Source organism: Triturus cristatus, chromosome 7 (genome assembly GCF_964204655.1).
Source record: "Triturus cristatus chromosome 7, aTriCri1.1, whole genome shotgun sequence".
NCBI lineage: Eukaryota > Metazoa > Chordata > Amphibia > Caudata > Salamandridae > Triturus > Triturus cristatus.
Window position 1 is genome coordinate 633,657,663 of NC_140590.1, and position 24,060 is coordinate 633,681,722.

The following is a 24,060-nucleotide window of genomic DNA, read 5'->3' on the forward strand; positions in this document are numbered from 1 at the left end:
ATATTCAGAGAGTTTGTTACTTGACTAAGCTCTAAAAATCCACTGGCTCAAGTATATTAGGGATTAATTCCAGAGGATGGGAAGGGTGGAATTATTCCATAGCCCAGAGGGCTTACTCAAAACAGACTATAAATGGGTGAAGGAGAACTTTCTTGAATGGAACATATTGTTAAGAAGGGAGTCCGACCTGCTAAAACCTTCGTTTCGAAAGCACGTAATGCTAACTGCCACTATATTTGGAACCCTACTTAGCACTGGTGACAAACAACAGGGAAGGATTTTTGCTCAAAATATTCAGATTTAATCTACTGTATCTATCTATAGCCCACCCTACAGGTTGCCATGACCTTAAATCCCTGGGTCCCTGCGGCTGCGACAATAGGTCTCTGCAGGATACGATGCATTTTATTATGTCTGTAAATTTTATAACGTGCCCAGGAGAACATTTATTGTTCCATTATTCAAAGGTAGAGTCTGTCCACAAGTTTGCCCTATCCTTCTATTTCTACAGATGTTATCGGTGGAGTTAATCCTCTCAAATTTTATATGTGTTTTAAAAGCTGTAATTACCCTCAGGAGTGTACAGGAAGATTAACCATGTTGCTAAATTTTTATATACTCTTTTGTGGATGAACTGTTTTTATGATCTTTATGTATGCTTTTAAACATAACCAAATAAAGATATATTGTTATTGATGACTTTAGATGTTTTTCAGTCAGGCCATTTCAAACATGAAATATACATGCCCTACTCTTAAAATGGCATGTACCCTGTCCTATGGGCATTTAGGACTTACCATAAGCGTGACTTAAAAGCATTGAAAAAAGGTTTATTCTTGCCAAAAGGTTTATTTTGCCAGGTTAAAATGGCAGTTTTAAAACTGCAAACTGAGGCTACAGGGGCAGGCATTGAATCATGGTTTATAGTGCTACTTTAGTGGGTGGCACAATGAGTGATGCAGCCGACTGGTAGAATTATAGTTTACTGGCCTTGGGTACAGGTAGTACCATATACTAGGAATAAAAAGTAAATTAAAAGGGCCAATTAGGGATATGTCAATGTTAAAGGTTTAAAAGAAAGAGTACAAGCACTTTACCACTGGTTAGCAGGAGTAAAGTGTGCACAGTCCTATCGCCAACAAAACGGGTTCAACAAAAAGCCAATAATCTGGCGGAATACCGTACAAAAGATGGGCGTTTCCAACAAAAGGGGAAAGTTCTTTAAATATATAACGACTCACTGTAAAACATTAAAGGGAGCAATACGGTACTTATGGCATAAGAACGGAGACACTTGCTGTCATGTAGTAAGAGAGTTTTCACAAGTGACTACCACAGGTGTTGTGATGAGAGTTTCTTCATGTGTGAGCCAACCACTGCCAGTAGACAGGGGTCCCTCAGAGAAGAGAAGCATATTTAGCTTGCATATATTAACATCACATCTATTAATAGTTGTATTGAAAGTTGAGAGCACTCTGCATCTTAATATCAGAACATTGAACATTATGCAGAAGTGTGAGCTGTTGTTTACTCCTGAGCTGCAATATAGTATCACTGGAGAGACTTGAGAATTCACAAAAGGATTATGTGTTTCTCAATGCACTAGCCTTTGTGCATACATCTCTGAATGAAGATCTACCTACATAATTCACATATGAACTTTAGATAGAGAAAACAGCCGGAACTCAAAGTCGTATAAAAGCTTACTATTCTCTCAAGGTTTTCAGGTACATATACAAGAAAAGGCCATGGGCGGTGACTCCCTTAGGGGGTTGGGCCGTTGCCCCACTCATATTTTGTCCCCCCACTTACATGCAAGTATTTAGTATTCCACTAACAGTAAAAACCAGAAAATTGAATCCATTCTGTAAACTCCTTCAGCCGCGGCAACGTGCATAAGCAGGCTGAGAGAGAGGGTGGGGCTTATGTTGATAGACAGACATGACACCCATGTATAGGTGATGTTAGCCAGCACACGCCTGGACCCAAGTGTGCATGTCGGGTTGGACGGCGGCCTTTCTCCGGCCAACCCGACACGCGCACTAGAGGTGCCTCCATCTATGAATTAGTGAGCCGAGTACGACTCAAAGTCGCATCCCCCAGGCTCAGTAATGAGCAGTGAGGCCGCCTGCCCAAACCAATCCTGACGCTGCTGTAACAGCAGGAGCAGCGCCATGATTGACTTAGGCATTTGACTTTGTGGTACACAGCAAACTGTGGAATATCATGGAGGCCATGGAGGTGGAGGATGCAATAATTAATTTTATTAGAGAGTCCTACTTAGATGCTACTGCTATGGGTTCGATATAGGAAGCATAGAGAATGTACGAAACCTTTTAAAATTGAAAGGGGGGTCAGACAGGGGTGTACTCTGGCCCCCTTCCTATTTCAAGCACAGACCACTCCCCTCCCTATTCTGTTATATCCAGAAGATGCGGTTTTGTTAGCCAGAACCCCCATAGTGCTTCAAAATCTCATTGCTGATTACACGGCCTTCATGTCCGACCTGGACCTCCACGTAAACAAAACCAAGACCTTTATTTTCGCCATGGGGGGGGGGGGGGGTGCTAAAAAGAAATCGCCGAGATTTTATCTCAACGGTGTAAAAATAGATCAGGTCTTCGATTCCAAAATGTCCTGGAAGGTGATGGTACAGAATAGGGCAGACCATATGGGCAAGGGCAGAGGTGCAATTTTCCGCTTCTCTAAAAAATTGGGCAGTAAGCCACTACCGGAAATGATTAAAATCTATTTGGCTAAATCGAGATCTATTGCCACTTATGGGGCAGCGATCTGGGGAATAGAGGATACTGCAGCTTTGCAAGTGGTGGAAGACAATTTGGTTAAGCGACTGTTATCAGCCCCAACAGCTTGTAACAATTGTATTGCTCACAAGGAAGCTGATCTGCCTTACATCACTGATGTTATTAAACTGGCCCCGCTATCCCTGTAGCTATCCTTATGGAAAAGGAACAGTGCTGACTCGAACCAAATGATCTTGAAAGATACTAGGTCCTTAGACCATGCCCATAAAATTCCATGGTTACTCTACATAAAACATACTTTTGCTTCAATAGGGCTGTCAGATCTTTACGACACTCCGATCCTTTGCGAAGGCTTCCCCAAATCTAGGCTAAAGGAACTTTTTATTATGAAAACTGCTTCTGATAGGTGGGAGAGATGTAGGGGGAAATGGTTGTTTCTTCCTATCATGGATTACTAGAGTCACAGCAAGGGGCCTAATCATATCTTTCCTTTATAGAGAATACCCAGCACTGGTACATTTTGATCAGATTCCAACTAAATTACATTCCGATCATGATGGGGCATCCAATTAATGTATTTTCAATTTCTCAACTACCTATCAAGGCTCACCTGAAGTTTCCACAGGAGCGAGCGGCAGGAGACTGAAGAGCAGGTCCCAACTTTCCGCTATCGCATAGCCTGCCCAACAGGGTCAAAGCAAGGCCAGTGTACAGGGGAAGAGGGGAAACAAGTGAAGGAGAAAGGTAGCAAGGATCCCTCAGCACATCTGGGCAGCAAGGACATCTGTGATCCTGTAAGTAAAGATTCGTAAATAGACTACTCTCAGGATAACTTGGAACAATGGTATAAACTTTAACTATACATATCTCACTGTTAACTACCTGGTTCGGTCCCCTCTTCCTGCTTTGTGTCCAACAGAAATGCTTCAGGAACCAACAACTATTCTGTATGAAAAGAGATGACTAGGACAGAGAGAATTACTAAGTGTGCACTGTTCCTTTATGTAATATAGATGTACTAAATCACATGCTTACCATTGTAACGAACACAAAAAGAAAATATAGCCCCAAAAGAAAATAGTGGCCTAATCATTGAACCTAATGAAAGGCCTGAGTAATGAGTATCCCAATATGGAAAAAAAGGTGCAGGCTAACGAAATCGTTATCCCCTTAATTAAGGGATCATAACACTGACTGTATATGCTTCAATACAGCCAGAAATACATCACACAAAAAATGCACACGCCTTTAGCAGCCAAGGAAAATCCCTCAGATAAGTATTATTGTAGGTCAACTTTAAAGTAGCCTTATTTAGTGCAAATTCATGGAAGTGCATGCGTGTTACCGCCTTTGTTCAATGCAGGAATTTCTGGATAGTTAGATACACACTGGAGTCCCCAACCGAGCACGCTGAGCAAAAGCCCAGCGAGCGGCCGACACTCTCCGCCGAGAATGCTGTGTGGAGAACTGAGAGCGGACTGGATTACCCGCCGAGAACACCACAAGGAGACGGGGAGCGCCACTGAAGATCCCGACGTGAGGAGTCGGGTGATGACAGGACCGGAGCTGAGTGACCCGGAAGCAGTGGCGGGATCTGGTTGTGAAGGAGCGCTCGCTTGGAACTAGAATGTGAATCGCTCCTTCAGTCTGGGTGGGTTTTTTTTAACCTGTGTGGCTCCGTCCCTGCTGCAGACTGTGGCAGGGACGGAGCATTCCTGACACTCCCACCTTGCCCATGTAATAACAATTCAATTCAATCGACTGTACATATTGTTATTTTGCACCTTTTATGAGGAAACAATATATCATTCCCCTGCTGAAAAAAAATTGGTTCCGCCCCCCCCAACATTGGCTCTCGCTATATTACAAAATTGAGAAACCTTGTATGTTTGTTTCACAATGGCCTCCTTTTTACTAGCCGCGTGGAAAACCTGTAAGGCTTCCAATGGACTGCCCCTTCTATCCCAATGAATTTACACTTTGGGCAGACTCTGATTTGAACCGTCCATTGTATTAAGTCTTTAATGTTGGCTAGATTTGCACAGTTATATTTAGCACTTATGATTTAATCAAATGTTTATTGGCCGTTATGTTAAGTCCCTAATGTTGGTTAGATTTGTACAGTTATACCTTGCTCGTATGAATTTATTAACTGTTATTGGTCGCAATGAATTCCGTTTTAAATTTTTATTTTTACCCTTATTGCACTGTCACTTTCTTGCATCTAATTTTATCGACTTACTACAAGAGATTCTTTTAAGGTTTTATCCATTTGCAGCATAATTTTAATTTACATTTTATTCTGATTTGCACTGTAATTGTACCATGTGGACCGCAGCCTGCATTATATGAATTGTTTTACTTGTGTACTTCTATACATTTAATTGAATGCGAATAACGTTTCTGAATTTGAATTTGAATTAGTGAGTTGAGTACGACTCGAAGGCGCATCCCCCATGCTCAGTGATGAGCAGTGAGGCCGCCTGCCCAAACCAATCCTGACGCTGTTATAACAGCAGGAGCAGTGCCAGGATTGACTTAGAGCAGCGGTCTTCAAACTGTGGGGCGCGACCCCCAGGGGGGCCGTGGAGTGATGCTAAGGGGGTCGCGCCTTCCCAGTCACACTTCTGCACAGGCCCAAGGGCTTCAGCCCCCCCTCCGTCTTCCCCCGTCCTGTGTCTCAGTCCGGGCTGCTGCAGTGAAACTCGAGCTGCTGGGGGCTCAGCTGGGCAGTGTCTGGAGTCTTATCTCCAGCACTCCCTTGTTTTTCACAGGTCTTTAAAGACCATTTGCACTTTTACATGCCTTTGCAAACTGGTTACAGAGGCTTAGGTTTTATCCCTGGTTCCAGTACCCCCTGGGTCCCCACTCAGCCTATTCCTTACATTTGTCTTTTACATTTATTGCTGTAGTGTGAGAATGCATTTCATGGAAAGGAATATCAAGTAGGTTTGCCAAAAGAAAAATGCCTGCTGTGTTTTGTTTAAAGAGCCTGCAAAGATCTCCTCTTGGCACTAAATAGACTTAGAAATAAAAAAGGATGTATGCATTTGTTATATGACTTTTCTGTCTTTGGTATCTTTAATTATCAGTCATGGATCATTGAGGCAGCGCTAGAACACAATTAAAAGTGCTTTCTATTTATATTTGCTGTTCGAAGTATGCACAGATAAATACTGAAAATACAGCTTTAGGTGACTGTTTTTTTTTGTACCGACTGGGCCATCAAAATATTCTTCTGGCAACCCTAACCATAGGGCTGGAAGTTTGTTGCAGGATCAGCACATTATTTATTTCCTTCACCCTCGATCCCCGATTAATGCCGCAATAGTTTAACTTAGATCTTAAACTCTACGCCGCCGTCAATAACATGCTGAGTTACTTCATGGGTCTGGGAATGCACCCTACATTCAGACAACTTATTCCTCATTCTCGCCCTTCACTTTCACGCTCACCCTGCACGCACAGCGATCACAATGCACTCACACTGATCACCATGCACTCGCACCATTCACCCGCTCACCTTGCACTCACAGTGATCACTCTGCACTCACAATGCACTTGTGCTGCTCACTCTATACCTCCCCCTGCAGTCACACGAGTACACTTCACATCCTGCACTCATTTGACACTTCACTCACCTGTCCCCCTCACTACTCAATATGCAACTCACTCAAACAAGCCCATCAGTAATCATACATTCATCCCATTCTGAACTTGCATCCGCACCCAAATTCATACGCCACCTCACTCACCCTGCAGTCACTCCTCTTGCCCTACTCTCACACTGTTGCATCGCTCACCGTGCACTCACATGGGCACTCTTGTCACCCACACAGTGCAGAGGGTTAATGTGCCTGCTACAAAGAATATGTACCATACAGATCACAGAAATGAGTGTGAGTAAACTATGAGTAGTGCTATAAAAAATGAAATGTTTGTCAGAAAGGTGCTATAGAGAGATGGGGTGCATTGTTGGTGAGTGGCAGTGAAGGAATTCATGGAGAAGGAGGAAACAGGGGTGGGGCATCAAAAAAGACTGTTGCACCGGGTGCGACTAGTGTTAGGACCAGCCCTGACTGGGAGTGTTAGCCCCCACCCTTGAAGTTCTGGTCTAGTGGCTCCCCTGCTTCTGCCTATTATTATTTATATCTGTAATGCACTACTGTTACCAAAAGATGTCCTGGGGCTAATAACCATCTACTGCCTGAAGGCAAATGAGAAACACATAGAAGGAGAACCAGCCAAATGGGGTAACCTACAGAGCATAGAGAAAGGTTTTTATATCTTCCTAAAGGATAATAGAATCTTGGTGGAGTGAAGCAAAGGAGGGTGCACGTTCCATAACTGCACGGCCTGCATCAAAACAGCGAGACAGACAACTCATGCCTTCTTGAATTAGGGAACAATAAGCAGAGTGGCACATGCCGAGAGGAGCATACGGGTCAGACCTGTATGCTTGGTGAGGAGAGATGAGAGGATGAGAGAGGACAACAAGGGAGTGAGAGAATTTGATTGAAGAGGTCATCGATGAGGAGAAATGTGAATTGCCGAAGAGAAGTGTGGACACGCAAGAAGTGAGTGTGATCCAAAGGTGAGGGCTTCTGTTAGAACAAAGGGGAGATGTGAAAGATGAATGGGGGGACTGGAGAGGTGTAAGATACAAATAGACAAACATTTGAATGGAGAGACGAGGTGAATGAGAAGTGCTGAGGGGCACAGGAGGTGACAGGGCCAGAGAGGCCATGAGATAAATGTGAGAGACTGTTAGCGATGAGGGCAGTGAAAAGACAGAATGGCAAGAGGTGATTAAAGGTGAAGTGAGAGGTTGAATTGGGAGAATTCAGAAGTTGTAAAAAGAGGTGAAAGAAAATGGCCTGCAAAGTGAGAGAGGGATCCGGGGTGAGGAGAGAGGGATGGAAGGGAGGAGGTGAGAGGAAAGCTGCATGGGTAAACTGTTTAACTCTGCACAAAACCGCCAGGGTTTTAAGGGACCCCTGCTTCTCCCGGTCAGGGCCAGGTGAGCTTCTAATGTGGCAACACATATTGCTTCAGAGTGGAAGGCCCTTCACAAAGGTTGACTTGAAATCTTTCTGATGATAATTGCTGTATTTTGGCTATAAATGGGTACTGATTGGGTGAAATCTTTCCTCGGTGTTACTGTGTGTAAAAAATGTCAAAATAATGAAGCAATGGTATCCCAAAATAACCGGCATCACATAACCTCATTTACATTTTCATCCCACACAATTTAGTCAACAGGTTTAGAACTTTTTGTCAGGAGGGGGTCCTTACGCCTCAAAATGTTGACAGGGGAGTCTCGGCATCCAAAAGTTTGAAGACCTCTGACTTAGAGGATGAGACGCCGCGGGTTGGTTACGCTTGATTCGCAGCCCTCTCTTCAGTTGCAACCGACTCCCCACTGCCCGTCTCCAAGGAGCACCTGAGCGGTCCACACAGCCTGTCCGACCCTGTGTGGATCAAGGAGCGGACCGTAAGAAACTGAGGCCATGCTGCAAGGAATTGAACGGCCCGGCGGTGATTGGGAAGTAATGGAAAGCGTTGCCCACTTTAAGTTGTGAAAGGTGTACTTATTCATATGGAGCACTTTCATAGGACCTGCGATATAATGTAGTTCTCTTCTAAAGCTGCAATCTAACTAAAGAGAGTAACATGACACCCGTTACCAGCCTCGCACAGCACTGTGTATTGTAATTGTTCATGTGCCAGCTTGATTCGGTATTCAGTGATGCATTTTAACTTTACTGTTTAACACTAAACCCGTGAACAGTCCAATGGCGAAAGCATTGTGTATTTCCATTTTCCCCAAACAAAGCATTCAAACTAGCTGGAACTGGACCCCCCCCCCCCCGCCCCCCACGTGCTGGTTTCTAAATAATTTGTAATGCCAATGTTCAGCACAAGTTTTAATGTCCCAACCTTAATAAATATACTCACCCCCTTCTCATTTCTTGTTTTTCCTTATCATGACTCCCTTAACAATTCCTTTCCTTTTACTATTCTATCTCCTCTCACCTTACCTCCATCTTGCCCTCCCTCTGCCCTCCTTCCCTTCTCAATTTCCAACTTGCTCCCTTTCGCCACTCTCACCCCCTTTGGTATGAACGTACTGGAGACCTCCTTCTGATGCGATGGTTCAGATTGGTCATTTTCGATGACTACTACCTCCCCAACTACACCCCCACCTCAGGTTTCATTCTCCAAGCAAAAAACGAACGAGACCTGAAAACAAGACTCAGACAAGGTCTTTATGAAGGCGCCGAGTAGCTGAGAAGGAGGGTGGGGGGTCAGCTTTGGTGCAAGGGGGGCAGCACACCAAAGGAAAGGCAAACATTTGAATTGCACTTAACTCAACAAGAGTCTGACAGTCTTTTCTTGCAGAAACTCCCCCTTGAGACAAGATAAAAGACAGAACAGAATGTTCTTATCACACAGATTACTTGTTGTTGATTACTTGTTGGTCCCACAATAAGATGTCCTCACAAGTGGGATGTCATCTATATTGTATGAGCGGGAAAGAAGCTGCCATTCCTTCCACACGAGGGAACACGCGGACAGTCAGAAAGCAAAACATACTCGTTTAAGTGGAATAACACGATGTGGATGTGGCTGGAATTACAGGTGCATGCTTTTTTTTTTAACAAAGAAGTTAGAACGGCACTTTGAAATTGCCCAGATCCACATAAACACGAGGACCGCGGCAGCTTCCATGGTCTGCCTATTAACTGCCAGTCCATTTGAAATATGTTTACCAAGTGTTCCCCCCAAATGTCGCAAGATAAATGTGATTGTAAAGCTTTTCTTGGCTTACATTATAGTTCACGGCCTATATTTTGAAGATGCCAAGGGGATTAAGGCATGTAATGTCTATCCAGAAGGACTCCAGGTAAAAAAAAAAAGACTAAGATAACTCTGGTGGTTAATGCATGTGTATCAGAGATCATGATGTAATCTCTGGTAACACGTTTAAATTAACATAAAATACCTCAACACTTTAACATGAGCATTGTATGTTCCCAAGGTGTCTCGGGCTCATATTCTATGTAAGGTTGGCTTCTGGATTAAATGCAATTGTTACAGAGATCCTTGTAAATCGTGTGGCTTTAAGTTTGAATAATGGTCAAATGGTTTACTGGTTATGCGCTCACTGTAAACAGCTGTTTGTAAATGTAACGGTTAAATTTGAATCCTTGCAGTTATGACCTTATTCTTAATTCTTCTAAGGTAAATTAAACGGGTGTCTCAGGGAGGGTAGTAATAAACATTACAGACAGGTTTAACTTTCGTCTGCATCTGCATGCCTTATCGACACACCAATCACCTTGATGAGGCTTTAATGTTTTTTGTTAATGTTATAATATTTCATTTCAATGTGTGCCCCATTAATTTAGATTGTTGCCCAAGTATAGAGAAAATATATACAGTTGTGTGGTGGCTGAAATGATGGCTCAGTGATGGTTGTACATAAGGAAGAACGTTTCAACAGTTATTAAGTCATAGTTGTCCTGGTGTGTTTCTGTAATACAGTTACATGGGTTTTGTATTCAGCCTTACGATAGGACCATGGACGCTCTCGGAATACAAAGGATTTTTTTTAGAAGACCACCAGAACCTCCATAATATGCAAAGTAGTATCAGCCTGTGTCACAGGTTACAGGCTTAAATTCGTTTGACCCTAATATGTGCTAACTACAATTACTTTTATTAACAAACTTGCTTTATGAAATTTGCTTTCTGCACCATTTGGCCACTCTTTTTCAACATTCTCCAGAGGCAAGAATCCCCCACCCCGCCCCATTATGAAGTTTGGGCTTGCTCGCTCTCCACAGGCCACTCATCCCAAACTTTTACGCTCAATACTTGCAAATGTCACCAGCCGCCACTGAGCCCCATTAGGAGCAGATCTACCTTCCTGACTAGACGCTGCCTCCTCTGGCCCCACTGCCAGACCTAGACACTTCAAGACACATCCAAATTCCATCCTTCATCTTGCGGAGCAATTACACAACTCCCAAATTGTTATGGTACATTCCATAGTGGGCTATATATTGTAGCCTTTAACAGAATATTAGATTGCACAAAAGGGGATCGTTTGGAACATTCACCTCATTACACAAATACATTGCATCGTTCTGTCCTCGGGATAAAGTGTCACACATTATGTACTGAAATGTCGCACAAAGCTCTCTGCAGGCACAGAAGTGTCACACTAAGCAAATTTAAATATTGGCAGATATTTGTGGTTGTTTTACACCTCTATACGTTCAAGACGATGTACAGGTCGCCTGATCAAAACCAAGAGAAATCGCCATGAACGGGGATCCCGAGGTGATCTCTCCAACTTCACAGTGCAAGGGCGCACCCACCAGTTGAGTTTGCTTTACGCGTTCCCATGAGAAAGCTGAGGATGAAGTCTGGCGCTGTACATTCTTTTGCTGTACAATGGCCTATGAAAACCCCATTCCCGTGTTGTTACTGTGGTGAATAGGGAGAGTGGCGAATGCCCGGGCCGTAAAACCGATGAACCCTGCATATTTTAATCTAAGCAATTTTCTTCAAGCGTATTATTTCTTTTTGCACATCACGTTGTCAGTCATATTGTCGGCACACAAAAGCGTCTCTGTTCCCGTTTTAAAAGCAGTTTTTTCACGAATTCCAAGACATCCCTTCCTCGACAATACGGAGAGACCGAGAGACCGCGATTGGGGCGATAGGGGAAGTGGCGGAGAGGGGCAGTTTTTGGCAGGCGCATAATTGCACCGTGTTGTTGGCCCGGCTGCCCATTCCTGTGCGGATTTGGCATAGTGGGAGGTTGACAAGAATTGGAGCAGTTTTGTCTTGCTCTAATGGTTTGTCCAGAGCAGTGAATGTGATTCATGTTTTCCCCTAAAGGCTGCCCCTCATTAGCATGAACTCTGGGAGAGCGCACACGGACCTCACTCAGCCTCCCGCAGGAGAAGCCTGAATAAGCTCCCGAAAAATGACTACGAAGGCGCTTTGGCTCCTGCTTTGCGCCGTACAGACGTGGAGCGCAGAGGCGCGAGGGAGAGGTACGTGACGTGAACTGCGCCACCACGGCCGTTTGGCCGTTTCCGAATTTCTGTATGACTCTAGTCTATACCTAATGCTGTATTATCGCTGCAAATATTAATTTATTAATCTGTTTAGGAATAGGCGTTTTAAACATGGACAGCTAAAATACTGGGGGTTTTTATGGGGCATATGTTAAAAAAGCTGTACTCCACAAGACCAGAGCGATGTATTAATTTATATTTGTATTTATTTTAAGCATTTTATAACGCGCGCTAGCTTGTGGCAAAGAACCACTTCATAAACTTGACTTGGAAAATGTGGTTTACATTGCGTTTTTTCAGGCTTTGTGAAGCTTATCGCGCTGGTCTGTTTCATTTGCAGACTTTAGAATCATCTCAAAATGTAGTTAAAATGAAGTAGATATAAAATTCTAGCGCATTCTAAATATAGTAATTTTAAGCTGTAATTCAGCGACTACTCATTAATTACTTTTATTCCAGTTCAAAATCCCAAAAAGTATTTTCGTTTTCAAACTACAACAAACTGGTATCAATGTCTGTCAGGTGTGTATCTTAGCTTTAACAGCCCTTCCCTGTTCTGGTCTCCAGTGGCATTGTGGAGCTAGAAGTGATATATTTCACAGCTCATCCATAACATCACATGTGCAGGTTTCAATAGCCCAAATTCTCATCACAGGGCATTATGGTAATTGTAGTTATTCACATTGTAAACATTTTACGTTTTGTTTAAATGCTCCCACTTCTACATATATTTGCGGTTTGGAGCCTATCAGAGAAGTGTTGCAGTGCCAGTTTGTAATAAGATATGCCAGTTTGTAATAAGTTAATTAATTAGGCACCATGATGCTTCAGACTCTTTCAAATATCAGCCTTCTTCCATAGTGAGCAGCCCCCAGGAGTGATAATATAAAACCTGCCTCCAAAAGTGTCCCAATATATAACTAGGACCAAATTGGTTTTTCTCTAACGAATTTCATAAGTTTTCAGAAAACCCATTTTGCCAATAAGTGGATCCAGTAGAATCCATGTGTAACTGGTTCTCTGCAGTTCCTACCAGAAAGGGCCAATTTTTTGGGGCGCGAGAACACAAGTGAACAACACGTATGCCAATGTCAGAAAGGGAGTTATCAATACTGGAAATCTACAGGTGGGCATAGTGTGTATTGTCCCTTGAAATAGTATGGTTTGGATAGTGAAGAGATATAAGTTCTTAAATCACCCACTGAACCTGTCTATCCAATATAATACACTTTACTAACAGAGCCATCCAAGTTGCATCTAAGGCGCACCCATGCCTTGTTAAGGACTGGAGGGAAGCAAACCCTAGAGCCCAAAACAGAATTCTACTGCATTCATATGCCTTCTTGACATTGTAGTTTATTTTTAGTAAAACTTTTGTTTGCTAACTACATGCATTGTAGCATTAACGACTCTTCTCTTCTAAGACGACCAACACTGTCCATGCTGAAGGCATGCCTGGTGTTACACAGCTTTAAAAAAACACACTGGGCCCGATTCACAGAACTAACTTAAGACAAAATCCTAAACTTACTACTTTTGGTATTCACAGAAGATAGGATTTTGTCCTAAGTTTGACTTAAGACAAACTTAAGACAGACTTAAGACAAACTTAAGACAGACTTAAGACAGACTTAAGACAGACTTAAGACAGACATAAGACAGACTTAAGACAAAATCCTAACTTAAGTCTGTCTTAAGTCTGTCTTAAGTCTGTCTTAAGTCTGTCTTAAGTCTGTCTTAAGTCTGTCTTAAGTCTGTCTTAAGTTTGTCTTAAGACAAACTTAAGACAAAATCCTAACTTCTGTGAATACCAAAAGTAGTACGTTTAGGATTTTCTCTTAAGTTAGTTCTGTGAATCGGGCCCACTGTATTGGACAATCGGCAGCCAAAGGCCAGAATCAAACAATGTTTAAAATAGAACTAGGTTAAAAGGTTCGAGTTTAAAATTACATCAGAGAAAAATAGGTTATCTACTAGGAGCAAGGGATGGGAGGAAACCGGAAAACAATCCAGGGAGAGCAAAATGGAAACATTATAAAAGAGGAAACAGAAGCAGGAAGGGTTACACCCACACACACAAACACACACTCCCCCTCCAACAACAGTGCTACAATAAGGGTTAGATCTCCTTTTTCCATTGTGGTTTTTTATTAAATAAAATTACTGTTTGATGATGTTACACAGAACTCTCTAAAACAGGGGCGTGGTTAAGCGCGGCAGCGTGATGGCCGCGTTTTTTTAAAGGCAGCTCCGCTCCATCCGACCAAAAACCTCTCCATCTGACTTATAAATCCGACGCCTGAAGTGGGGAACGGCTGCCCCGGGTGCCTGTGGCCCCTCCGGTCCGCTTCCTAACCCTGGCAGAGGTGGGCGATGGGAGCACTGCCTGCCATCGACTGAGGCCTTTCCGCAACGAGTGGCCGCGGACTGCGGTGATTGCTGGTGCCGCCGTGCTCGCATCATGGGGCGGGCACGCGCCAAATTAACGTTGCGGCTTGTGGCCAGGTCCGCGGGTCGTGCACGACAGGGGATTCCCTGTTGTACCCCTGGGGGTGGTCTCACCTCGGACATAGGAGCGGAAGTCCACAATGGAGAGACGGTGAGTCGAGCAGCCCCGGGGGACTGATCATCGCGGCCCGGCCCTGCAGGTGCATGATTTAGGGGCCCCCCAAGTACTGCTGACCTGGACTGGAATGTGAGTGGGCATAACATCATCCACCCAGGGCGACCAACGGAGGTGTGTCCGATGCATGGTGGCCTGCGTGGGAGATCCCTTCTTTTGACCTGTGGCGCCTGAGGGGCACTCACGGGGAGGTACCAACGTGCAGCCAGTGAGGGGCTTGATTCTCCCTTCTTTGTCATTAATTCTCCAGTGGCTGTCTCGGTGGGGGGCCCCGCGGCTGGGTGACAGAATACGCTGCTGTGCCCCTTGGTGACGGACGCAATGGCGAGTGGTAAGGGTCTAAAGGCGACGCAGCACAGCAGGCTGGACAAGTATACCTGCACCAAGGGCCTCGTCTCAGAGCGCCCAGCCCGACCTGCATCTACTGGAGGGTCGGAGAGCGCACTCCCTGAATTATCCCTTAAAGATGTAATGGATGCCATAGTGGGGGTGCGCACATCCATGGAGCAGCGCACCGATGCCATCACGGTGGAGGTGACTCTGATTAAGGCCGATCTCACCAAAACACACAAAAAAGTCAAACAACTGGAGATCACTGCTCAGAGTCTAGTGGACGACGTCTCGCACCTCCAGAACGAGGTCCAGGCTCTACACACCTTTAAAAAGTTTGCAGAAGATAAGCTGGATGAATATGAAGGGCGCTCACGGAGAAACAACGTCCGCATCATAGGTGTTCAGGAAAAATCAGAAGGGCAGACGCCGGACCTGTTAGTTGAAGACCTTGTGTTCAATCATCACAAGCCGAGGGGCCTCTCGAAGTTCTTCGTGGTGGAAAGGGCACACCGGGTCCCGGGAGGTCACCCAAAGCCGGGGGCTCCGCCCCGGCCCATCTTGGCGAGACTCCTGAACATCAGAGACTGGGACGTGATACTACAACATGCCAGGAACTCGCCGCCTCTCAAGTATGAAAATTAAACTGTAACCTTCTTCCCGGATTTCACCCAGGCTGTGCAGAGGCAACGGAGGTCGTTTTTGGCTGTTAAAAAACCTCTGAGAGACAAAGGGTTGAAATATTCTATGCTTTTTCCTGCCAAACTTAGAATAGAGGCGAATGGAAAGACTTGGTTTTTTGATCATCCAGAGACGGCGGTGGACTGGCTAGAGGGCTGGAGAGACGCCAGGGAGCACTCCCCCCGCTGAGCCTGGTGACTACCGCCATTTTGTGTTATGTTGGCCCACAGGTAGTCTAACTCTATTTCGGGGCTCCTATGTGTGTTCTGGCTATCCTGACCCTGGGCCCTGTGGGAGGTGCTCCAACATGGACTTGTGCATGCTGACGCTGCTGCCTATATATCCTCAATTGTTGACCTTGGGTAGCCTCCTACTTCAGGACTAGTACACTGTGTTCCTTTTTTCTTTTCCCCCTTTGTTTTTCGGGGGTGGGGGCCCAAATCCCCGTATTTAACTTGTGGTGGTATTTTGGGGGCGACAGGCACTCTGCGTAGTTTGTTTAATGGGCTGGTTTTTGCCTGAGGTGCAGGGAGGCAGGGAGGAGGGCGTTGGTCGGGGGGTTGGGAGGATGGGATTGTTCTTTTTTGTTATATCGGCTCTACTGATGCACATGGCTTTGGGTATGGTTTCATCCTTTCTTATGGCTATGGGATACAAGTCCACCTTAGCACTCAACTATGGGACCGCACTGGGACAAAAGTTTCACCTTACTTAGTTGGAACGTGAATGGGCTGGGAGACAAGGTAAAATGCACTGTTGTCCTGCAGTTTATCAAACGGCATTCTCCGGAGGTGGTCCTCCTTTTGGAGTCGCATCTGGTTGGGAATATGTGTAAAGCCCTAAACAGATGGAGATACAGGCTCCTTGCCCACTCAGGCTTTACCAGTGGGTCTCGGGGAGTGGGCATCATGACTAAAATCTCCTTCCCCTTCTCACCCCAGTCTACATATGCTGATGAACATGGGAGGTATATCGCACTCCCTGGGCAATGGGAGGGTAGAGCATTGACCCTGGTGTCGGTGTATGACCTGCCGGGACTGCAGGCTCAAATGTTTACAGATCTGGGCACTCTGCTCCTTTCCCTGCCGGAGGGCCTACGCCTAGTGGGGGGTGATTTTAATGCTGTATCGTGTTGTGAGTTGGACCGTCTGCCCCCACGTGTTACGGGGCCTTCTAATAACTGGCTCCCCGACTTCATTGAGGCATTTGGCCTGTCTGATGCCTGCAGGGCTTTCCACCCCAAGGACTTGCAATACACCATCTTCTCTGGAGCCCATCACAGCTCCTCCCGCATTGACTACTTACTTTTGCCGGCCTCTCAGCTACTCCATTTACATGAGGTCTGCCACCTAGCGCGAGGCATATCTGACCATTCTCCGGTGTGGACCAGGTTGTTGCTGGGAGACCAACGGATTGACATGGTGGCACCCATTAATCCCTGGTACCTTCGGAATCCGTTGGTTCGCATGGACCTGCAAAAAGCGATTGATTGCTATTTTCGTGAAAACCTTGGCTCTGTAGACTCCCCTCAGACACTTTGGGAGGCATTCAAATCCGTTGTTCGAGGGGCGGCCCTCTCTCTTGTGGCGAGAGTTAGGAAGGAGAACTCCAAAGAGCTCGAGGCAGGTGAAAGGGACGTCATACGACTAGAGGCGGACATAGGGAGGGAGGGTACCCTAGAAGCAGAGCATCTTTTGCGATTGAAGACAGATGAATATAAAGCCATTGCCATGGATCGTGCCAAGTCCTGGGGACGGGAGAGAGACTGTAGGGTGTATGAATGGGGGGACAAAGCTGGGAAACTCATCGCCTGACTGGACAAGAAGGAGAGAGCCGGCCGCCTCGTGCCTGACCTCACTACCGACTCGGGTGCGAAGATTACAGACCCAGTTCACATTGCCAACGAGTTTGCAGCACATTACAACGCGGTATATCAGACGCAGTCCTCTCTACTTAAGGCGGACTCGGCTGATCTCCTTAGAGACATCAAACTCCCGGTCCTCTCTGAAGACGATCAGAGTTACTTGGATAGTGATATGACCAACGACGAAATCGCACAGGTGATCAGGACTCTCAAGCCGGGTAAGGCGATGGGGCTAATGGATTGCCCATTGAGCTCTATAAATTGCGTCCAGACAAATTGGCCCCACATCTGCGAGCCATGTTCGAGGACAGTAGGAAAAAGGGGGAGCTGCCACCAGAGCAGCGACTGGCATCGATAGTGGTCATCCCCAAGGAAGGAAAACCGAAGGACAGATGCACATTGTTAGAAACTGGTAGCGTGGTGCGGAGCGGGTGGGCCAAACTCCAGAGGAAATGTGTAAAGCATCTGCGCAGCACTCACAGGCGACACCCCAGGCACACCACAAAAAGAGACTCCACACCAGGTTGCATGAAAAATAACTTGTATAATATACCAAATATAGTAGGATGCAATCACGGTGGGGAACACAGAGCCAACTGGCACCAGGTAGTCATTTACAGAGGGGGACTATTTACAGGGCAGGGCCAATCGGGCCGCTGCCAGAATCATCACCAGGCATAAACAGGGTAAATGAAAGTCAGTAGTAATATAGGTGTAACATCTGCATTAGCAGAAATGCGTTATTCATAAAACTACAGCATTCTCACAGTAGCCTGAAAGCATGAATCACAGGCCCATTATGCATAAAAGCATTTGTATAAATCACCATGGTCTAAATCAGGATAGGCATAAGCACATTATGCAGACAGTGGGCATAAGAAACCTCATTAACCTAAGTGCAGTGTCATTAGGCAGAAAAACATCATTGCATGACATTCATATTAGGCATGGAATCAGCCCTGCCCGCCTAAACCACATTATATATGTGTAAGGCGTATGAGGCATAACAACATTAGTAGTGGGCACAATCCCATGAACAGGAAGGCCTCCTCCACAGGCAGGAAACCCCTTATGAACAACTCAGCAGAGTCCACCTTAGGGGGGAAAACATCAGGCAAAACCAGTACCTCAGGCATGACATATGAACCATATCCTGCGCAACATTAGGCCTAAACCTCAGCAGTGGCCGAGAAGGGAAACATCCTTGCATAATCAGGAACATGGAGCACATTAGCATAGAAGCCTGAACCATGAGCATGGAAACCCATTAGAGCCTCATATCAGCATGGCAATCCTTAGGGAAAAGCATTAGGCAACGGTATGGTCATAACAACCTTAGCAGGGTGCCCCCTAGAACACTGTCCTCACCATAGGGCAGAGGCACAACCTGGCATTCAAAGTACACATGCCCAATGCTGCAGATTAGTCTCTGGCGCCACGGCGCCTGGGGAGCCCCCTCTGGGACTCGAAGGTCAAAACAATGCCCTACGTTGTAACTGTCCACTGTCCAGCGGGGCAGTTGTGGAAAATGCAGTAACCAAGTTACTGGGCAGTCCTGGGGACATTGGAGCCCCTCTTCTGGGACTCTGGAATACAAGAAACTGCCCCAGACGCTGCAGCGGCCCGCAACTGCAGTGCCGCTGGGTAAACGGACACACACGGGCACTCCTGGGTCTCGGGGGCCTCAAGCACCGACAGCGTGCCTTGGCCGGGCCCCGATCGTCTCAACATGCAGCCCCACTCACCGGCAGTCCTAGTGGCAGTCACCAGGGGCCTGCTGGGCTCCAGTCTTCTCCCTCGGCATCTCCCTCCCGCGAGCTCAGCAGGCGGGGCTCTCCTCTGCTCACCGACAACGCCTCGCCTGACTTCACCCGGCCCCCCCCCCGGGACTTCAATGTGAGGCTCACGGGTCTCTCCTTCCACCACAGGAGTCTCACCGACGACCGGCAGCACTTTCGCTGGCTCCCGGCCACCTCCTTGCTGCCGGCAGGCCCCGCCCAGCATCAGGCGCGGGTGCCTGTCTTCCTGGTTGGCCGGCACGATTTTGCGTTGACTCGGGCCGCAGTGGTGATTTGCTGCTATTCTGAAGTGCGAGGTGGGCTCCCGCTCGTCTCAAAGGCACATCAAGGCGGCAATAATGCGGGGTGGCCACCCGCTAGGGACCACAAACGCGGGGTAGGCTCACGCCGTCTATTTAAGTACACAGTTCTCTCAGGCAACACGCGCGGCAGGGCCCATGCTCCTCACCTCCTTTGGGTCATGAAATAGAGCGCTCAACAGGCGCTAGACAGCACCATCAGCTTCAGGGACAAGAGGAAGTGCTCCTCTGGCAAACAGGAAAGTAGTGCCTCCCAGGCAGCACCACGATGCCGCACACATGCGGGGTAATTGAAATATAGCGCTAGAAAGCCCCACAGCTCCAGGGACCAGAAGTAGTGCTCTCTTCTCCCAGAACACAGTCCAAGGACTCAGGCTGGACTGATGCTAGATGCAGCTCTCACGAGGCGCTAGGTCCCAGGCATGCAGTCAGGGTCCCACACACGCAAGTAGCGCCCATGCTCCTCACCTCCTGGGAGTGCAGTCAAATGAATGGTGGCGCTCACGAGGCGCTAGGGCAGGAGAGCAGACAGGCAATACTAGGCAAGTTCGGCAGGCAGGGGGCACTCATCAAGACAGGACAGCAGTTCCGGGTAACGGTCATCCCCCATCCAGTGGCATTCCTCCTGGCACCGCAGTCTTCAATCCAGCAAAGGACTCTCACTAGCCCGATGGACAGCAGAGGAGTACAGTTGGGCACAGGGGCCAGCACACAGGCCCATGTGGCGGTACCTCCTGGCAGAGTGTCTCCTCTCAATCAAGTCCACGCACAGTCTGAGCACATGGAGGCACAGCCCCCCTATATTTATACCCCCCTCACCCCCCTACTAGAAAGGGCTAGAACCTTCTAGAAGGCTCCTGGCAGTTCCAGTCCCAACTGTCACTGTGGGGGAGGTGTAGGGCACCCTGTCACTTCGAACACCAGACCGCCAACCGACCTCAGGCAGGCGGCACAAAGCACACAGCAATGGCGTCCATTTTAAAAAGGACATTTCTGCAATGGTGAAAATAAAGTTGCGTACACCATTGCACAGCATTTATTATTTTCCTCTCACACTACACATGGCATATACATTTCCTACCATGGGGAAGATATCCCCTAAAGGGGGGAGGGGGTTGCCTTATATACCTATGTAAGGCAGAAAGCACACACACTTGGCACTGCTAACCAGCGCTTAAGTGTCCAACGTCCTACAACCACTCATTCCACAACAGCAAAAAGGCTAGGGGGAAGGCGAAAAAGTTCGGGATGACCCTGCAAGCAGGCTCAGATCCAACATGCATCTTATTGACCCATCTCCCTGATCAATACTGAACCTAAAATACTTCTGACCACCCACCTTTCACGAGTGATTGGTTCCCTCGTACACCCAGATCAATCAGGCTTTATGCCCCATCGCAACACTGCTCTAAATCTGATACGAGCTCATGGGGTGATAGAGCGGGCCAGAACGGTGCAGTAGGAGGCTGTCATCCTGTCTTTGGATGTCTCTATGGCCTTTGATACTATTGAATGGCCCTACCTGTTTGCAGTACTTTCCAAAGTGGGATTTGGCCCGCAGTTTACATCATAGGTTAGGCTCCTCTATTCTGCTCCTCTCGCGCAAGTGGTGGTCAACAACAAACGATCTGGGCCCTTTACTCTCAGTCGAGGCACTAGGCAGGGGTGCCTGCTGTCGCCCCTGCTCTTTGCCCTGTCCTTGGAGCCTCTGGCCTCCTGGATCCGGTGAGACTTCGCCATACGTGGTCTGCAGTGGTTGGCGGACTGGGAGGACCACATCTCCCTTTACGCAGACGACATTCTGCTCTATTTGGCTTCCCCCAACAAATCCCTGAGATGTGTCTTAGACATCTTTACGTCCTTCAGGAGATTCTCGGGCTACTCTATCAACTGGAGAAAATCCCTCCTCTATGTCCTGTATGGTGGGACTCCATCTCTCCCCAGGGATTATCTGATACTGGTGGTGTCTGATGGTTTCCGATATTTGGGGATTTTTGTCACAGCCGACCCCCGGCTCCGCTATGAGAGAAATCTGCTCCTGCCCCTGCAGCGCCTGCAACGTGATGTTGCTAACTGGAGGGCGATTCCTCACTCACTGCTTGGGTGGGCCGCTCTCTTCAAGATGATGTCCCTCCCCTGCTTCCTTTATGCCCTTCAGAACTATCCCGTCCCAGTCCCAGCGCGCTATTTTAAAGAGATCGAAGACCTACAGAGGCAATTGCTGTGGGACGGGAGACCTAGAATTGCACTTCGCAAACTAACCCTTAATTGGTATGACGGTGGCATTAGCCTCCCTGACATCAAGAAGTATTACTGGGCGGCTCACCTCGCTGCCATCAATCAGGGTACGTATCGGGCTCCGGGAGATCCGGGATATGCCATGGACAGATGGCTTTTGCCGGGCGGGTCGTTCAACAGAGCCCTCTATTCTAATCCTAAGAACCTCCTCTTGACTGGGCCCACAACCCATTTGGCCCAAGTGTGGCATGCAGTCAACAAAAGTTTGGGGTGGGAACATAGGCTGACGCTCGCGACCCCCCTATGGGATTCAGATTAACTGGGTAGTCTCCACTCCTCCAAATGTTTCGATAAGTGGGACCTCATTGGCATCTCTCGTGTGGGCGACCTCTGGGTGAAGGGTCATATGCTCAGTTTTAGCCAGCTGAAACAACAGTGTGAACTCGCGGATACAGAATTCTTTCGCTAGCTACAGATCCGACATGCCTTAACCACCGCCATCAGTAGGGATTCCCCCCACCTGACTCCTCCCCACTGGAGGATAGGTTACTGGAAGGGCTGATTCCTCAGAAAGCTATCTCATTGACCTACAAAAAACTTGTCAACAACACACCATATCCTCTAATTCAATTGCGTGAGTTGTGGGAGGTGGACGGCCTCTTATTAGATGACGAGGACTGGAGAGAAGCGGTGGCCTCCCCAGGGAGGTGGCGATCTCTGCACGTTTCCGTTTGATACAATTGAAAATTCTCCACAGGATCTACATCACGGGACCGCAGCTGGTCCGTATGGGGCATGGGAAAAACATGAACTGTAGGCATCACTGTGGACAGGTTGCCACATTTATGCATATTCTTTGGGAATGTGAGCAAATTCAGAGATATTGGAGGGGAATCCATATTGTCATTTGTGAGGTCCTGCACAAACCCGTCCACCCTGAGGTTAAAAGATGTGTACTCAATGAGTGGGAACCCACTGACTTGGTAGGGGCGGAGAGGCTGTGGGTTACACTTGGTGCCACAATGGCCAAAATAGACATTGCTTAATTATGGGGAGGGCCAACACCTTGATTGGTGTATGTTTTGAGAGAAATCTGTTTATGTGGCAAGAGGATGCCCCCAAAAATGGTCCAGAGTGTGGGCCAAGTGGAACTCATATAGGGGGGATATCTGTGTTGCACCTACTGCCCCTCCTGATGATGAATCATTGTCTCCCTGAGTTCTCTTTCTGATATAGGTGCTGTTTCCCGTACTCACTTTGTATCTTTAATGAAATGCCATATTCAACCATGTCTGATTTCGACATATATGTCATCTGCCGATTGTTTGTGTGTTTTTGTTATTAAATTCAATAAAAAGATATTTAAAAAAAAAAAAAGAACTCTCCAAACAATTGCAGCTCGCGTTTCTTAATCCCATTAAAGCTTTGTGCGGATTAGTCAAGAGGGACAAAGCATGAAATCTCAATTTTAACTCTGATGTGAAGCTTTGGTATAAACTAGAGAAAAATTAGCTGGACCGAATGCCATAGCTACCCACCCCCACAGCAATTAGGAACTCATCTGGCGCCAGTTGAGTTCCTTATTGCTGTAGCTATGACTGTTAAGGTAGAGCAGGGGGTTCAAAGCCCCACTTGCCATTGACCCAGCCCCTCACCAAGGTCACACCCCCTTCTCCCTGTACACTCAGACAGTGAAAAATATTCTTAGGTTTGGAGATCTGTTTTACACCTTTCCTTTCCACTACCTATACTCTTATACCTCCTCTACCACCCTCCTCAGCATCATTCCTACCGCTTTACTTTCTTAGAGTTTCTCATTGTTTTTTCTTCAGAGCTTTGTCTGTCTCACCTTCCTCTGTCTTTTAGGGTCTCAGCAGGCATCAAAACTGACTACCACAACCATTCTCTTTACCAAAGCCGACATTTCTCTTCCTATCCTTTTTTTCGTTAATAAACATTCAGAAATCTTTTTATCATAGTAAAGCATGTAACGTTAGCGAAGAGACAGGGAAGCGAACCAACAAGTGCCGATAAAGAGGGCTATAGCTGCAATGTAGTCCTTCATGGTGTTCAATGCAAGTATTTGAGTGGAGGTGGAAGGATACGTCCAAAGAGCCAATAGGTTTAAGTGAGAGATAAATATTCCTCTGAGTTGAGCCAAGAAGGGATTGACAAAGTCTGAAGCCAATTGGCTGCAAGAGGCCAGTCAAGGTTAAACAACAGCTGAAAGAAGCAGACCCAAAGACATAGGTCTGTTTCATGTGTCTCTGTCAAAACTCGACCTAAAAATCCCTGGCTGTTGGGCGGCGATTTTAATTCCATGCTTAATGTCGAACTGGACAGGTCATTCCCGCCACTGAATAGAT

The 24,060-nt window shown here is 46.8% G+C and overlaps 1 protein-coding gene across 2 annotated transcripts in view; it reads left to right on the top strand.

The window, feature by feature from the left end:
- Positions 1-11,506: 11,506 nt before the first annotated feature.
- Positions 11,507-24,060, top strand: part of C7H17orf58 (chromosome 7 C17orf58 homolog) — a 197,297-nt gene continuing 184,743 nt past the window's right edge. For both annotated transcript variants that reach the window (XM_085617256.1, XM_085617257.1), the window contains exon 1: positions 11,507-11,836. In XM_085617256.1, coding sequence (XP_085473382.1) covers positions 11,767-11,836 — 70 coding nt within the window. In that variant the 5' untranslated portion in view covers positions 11,507-11,766. The remainder of the gene's footprint in view (positions 11,837-24,060) is intronic.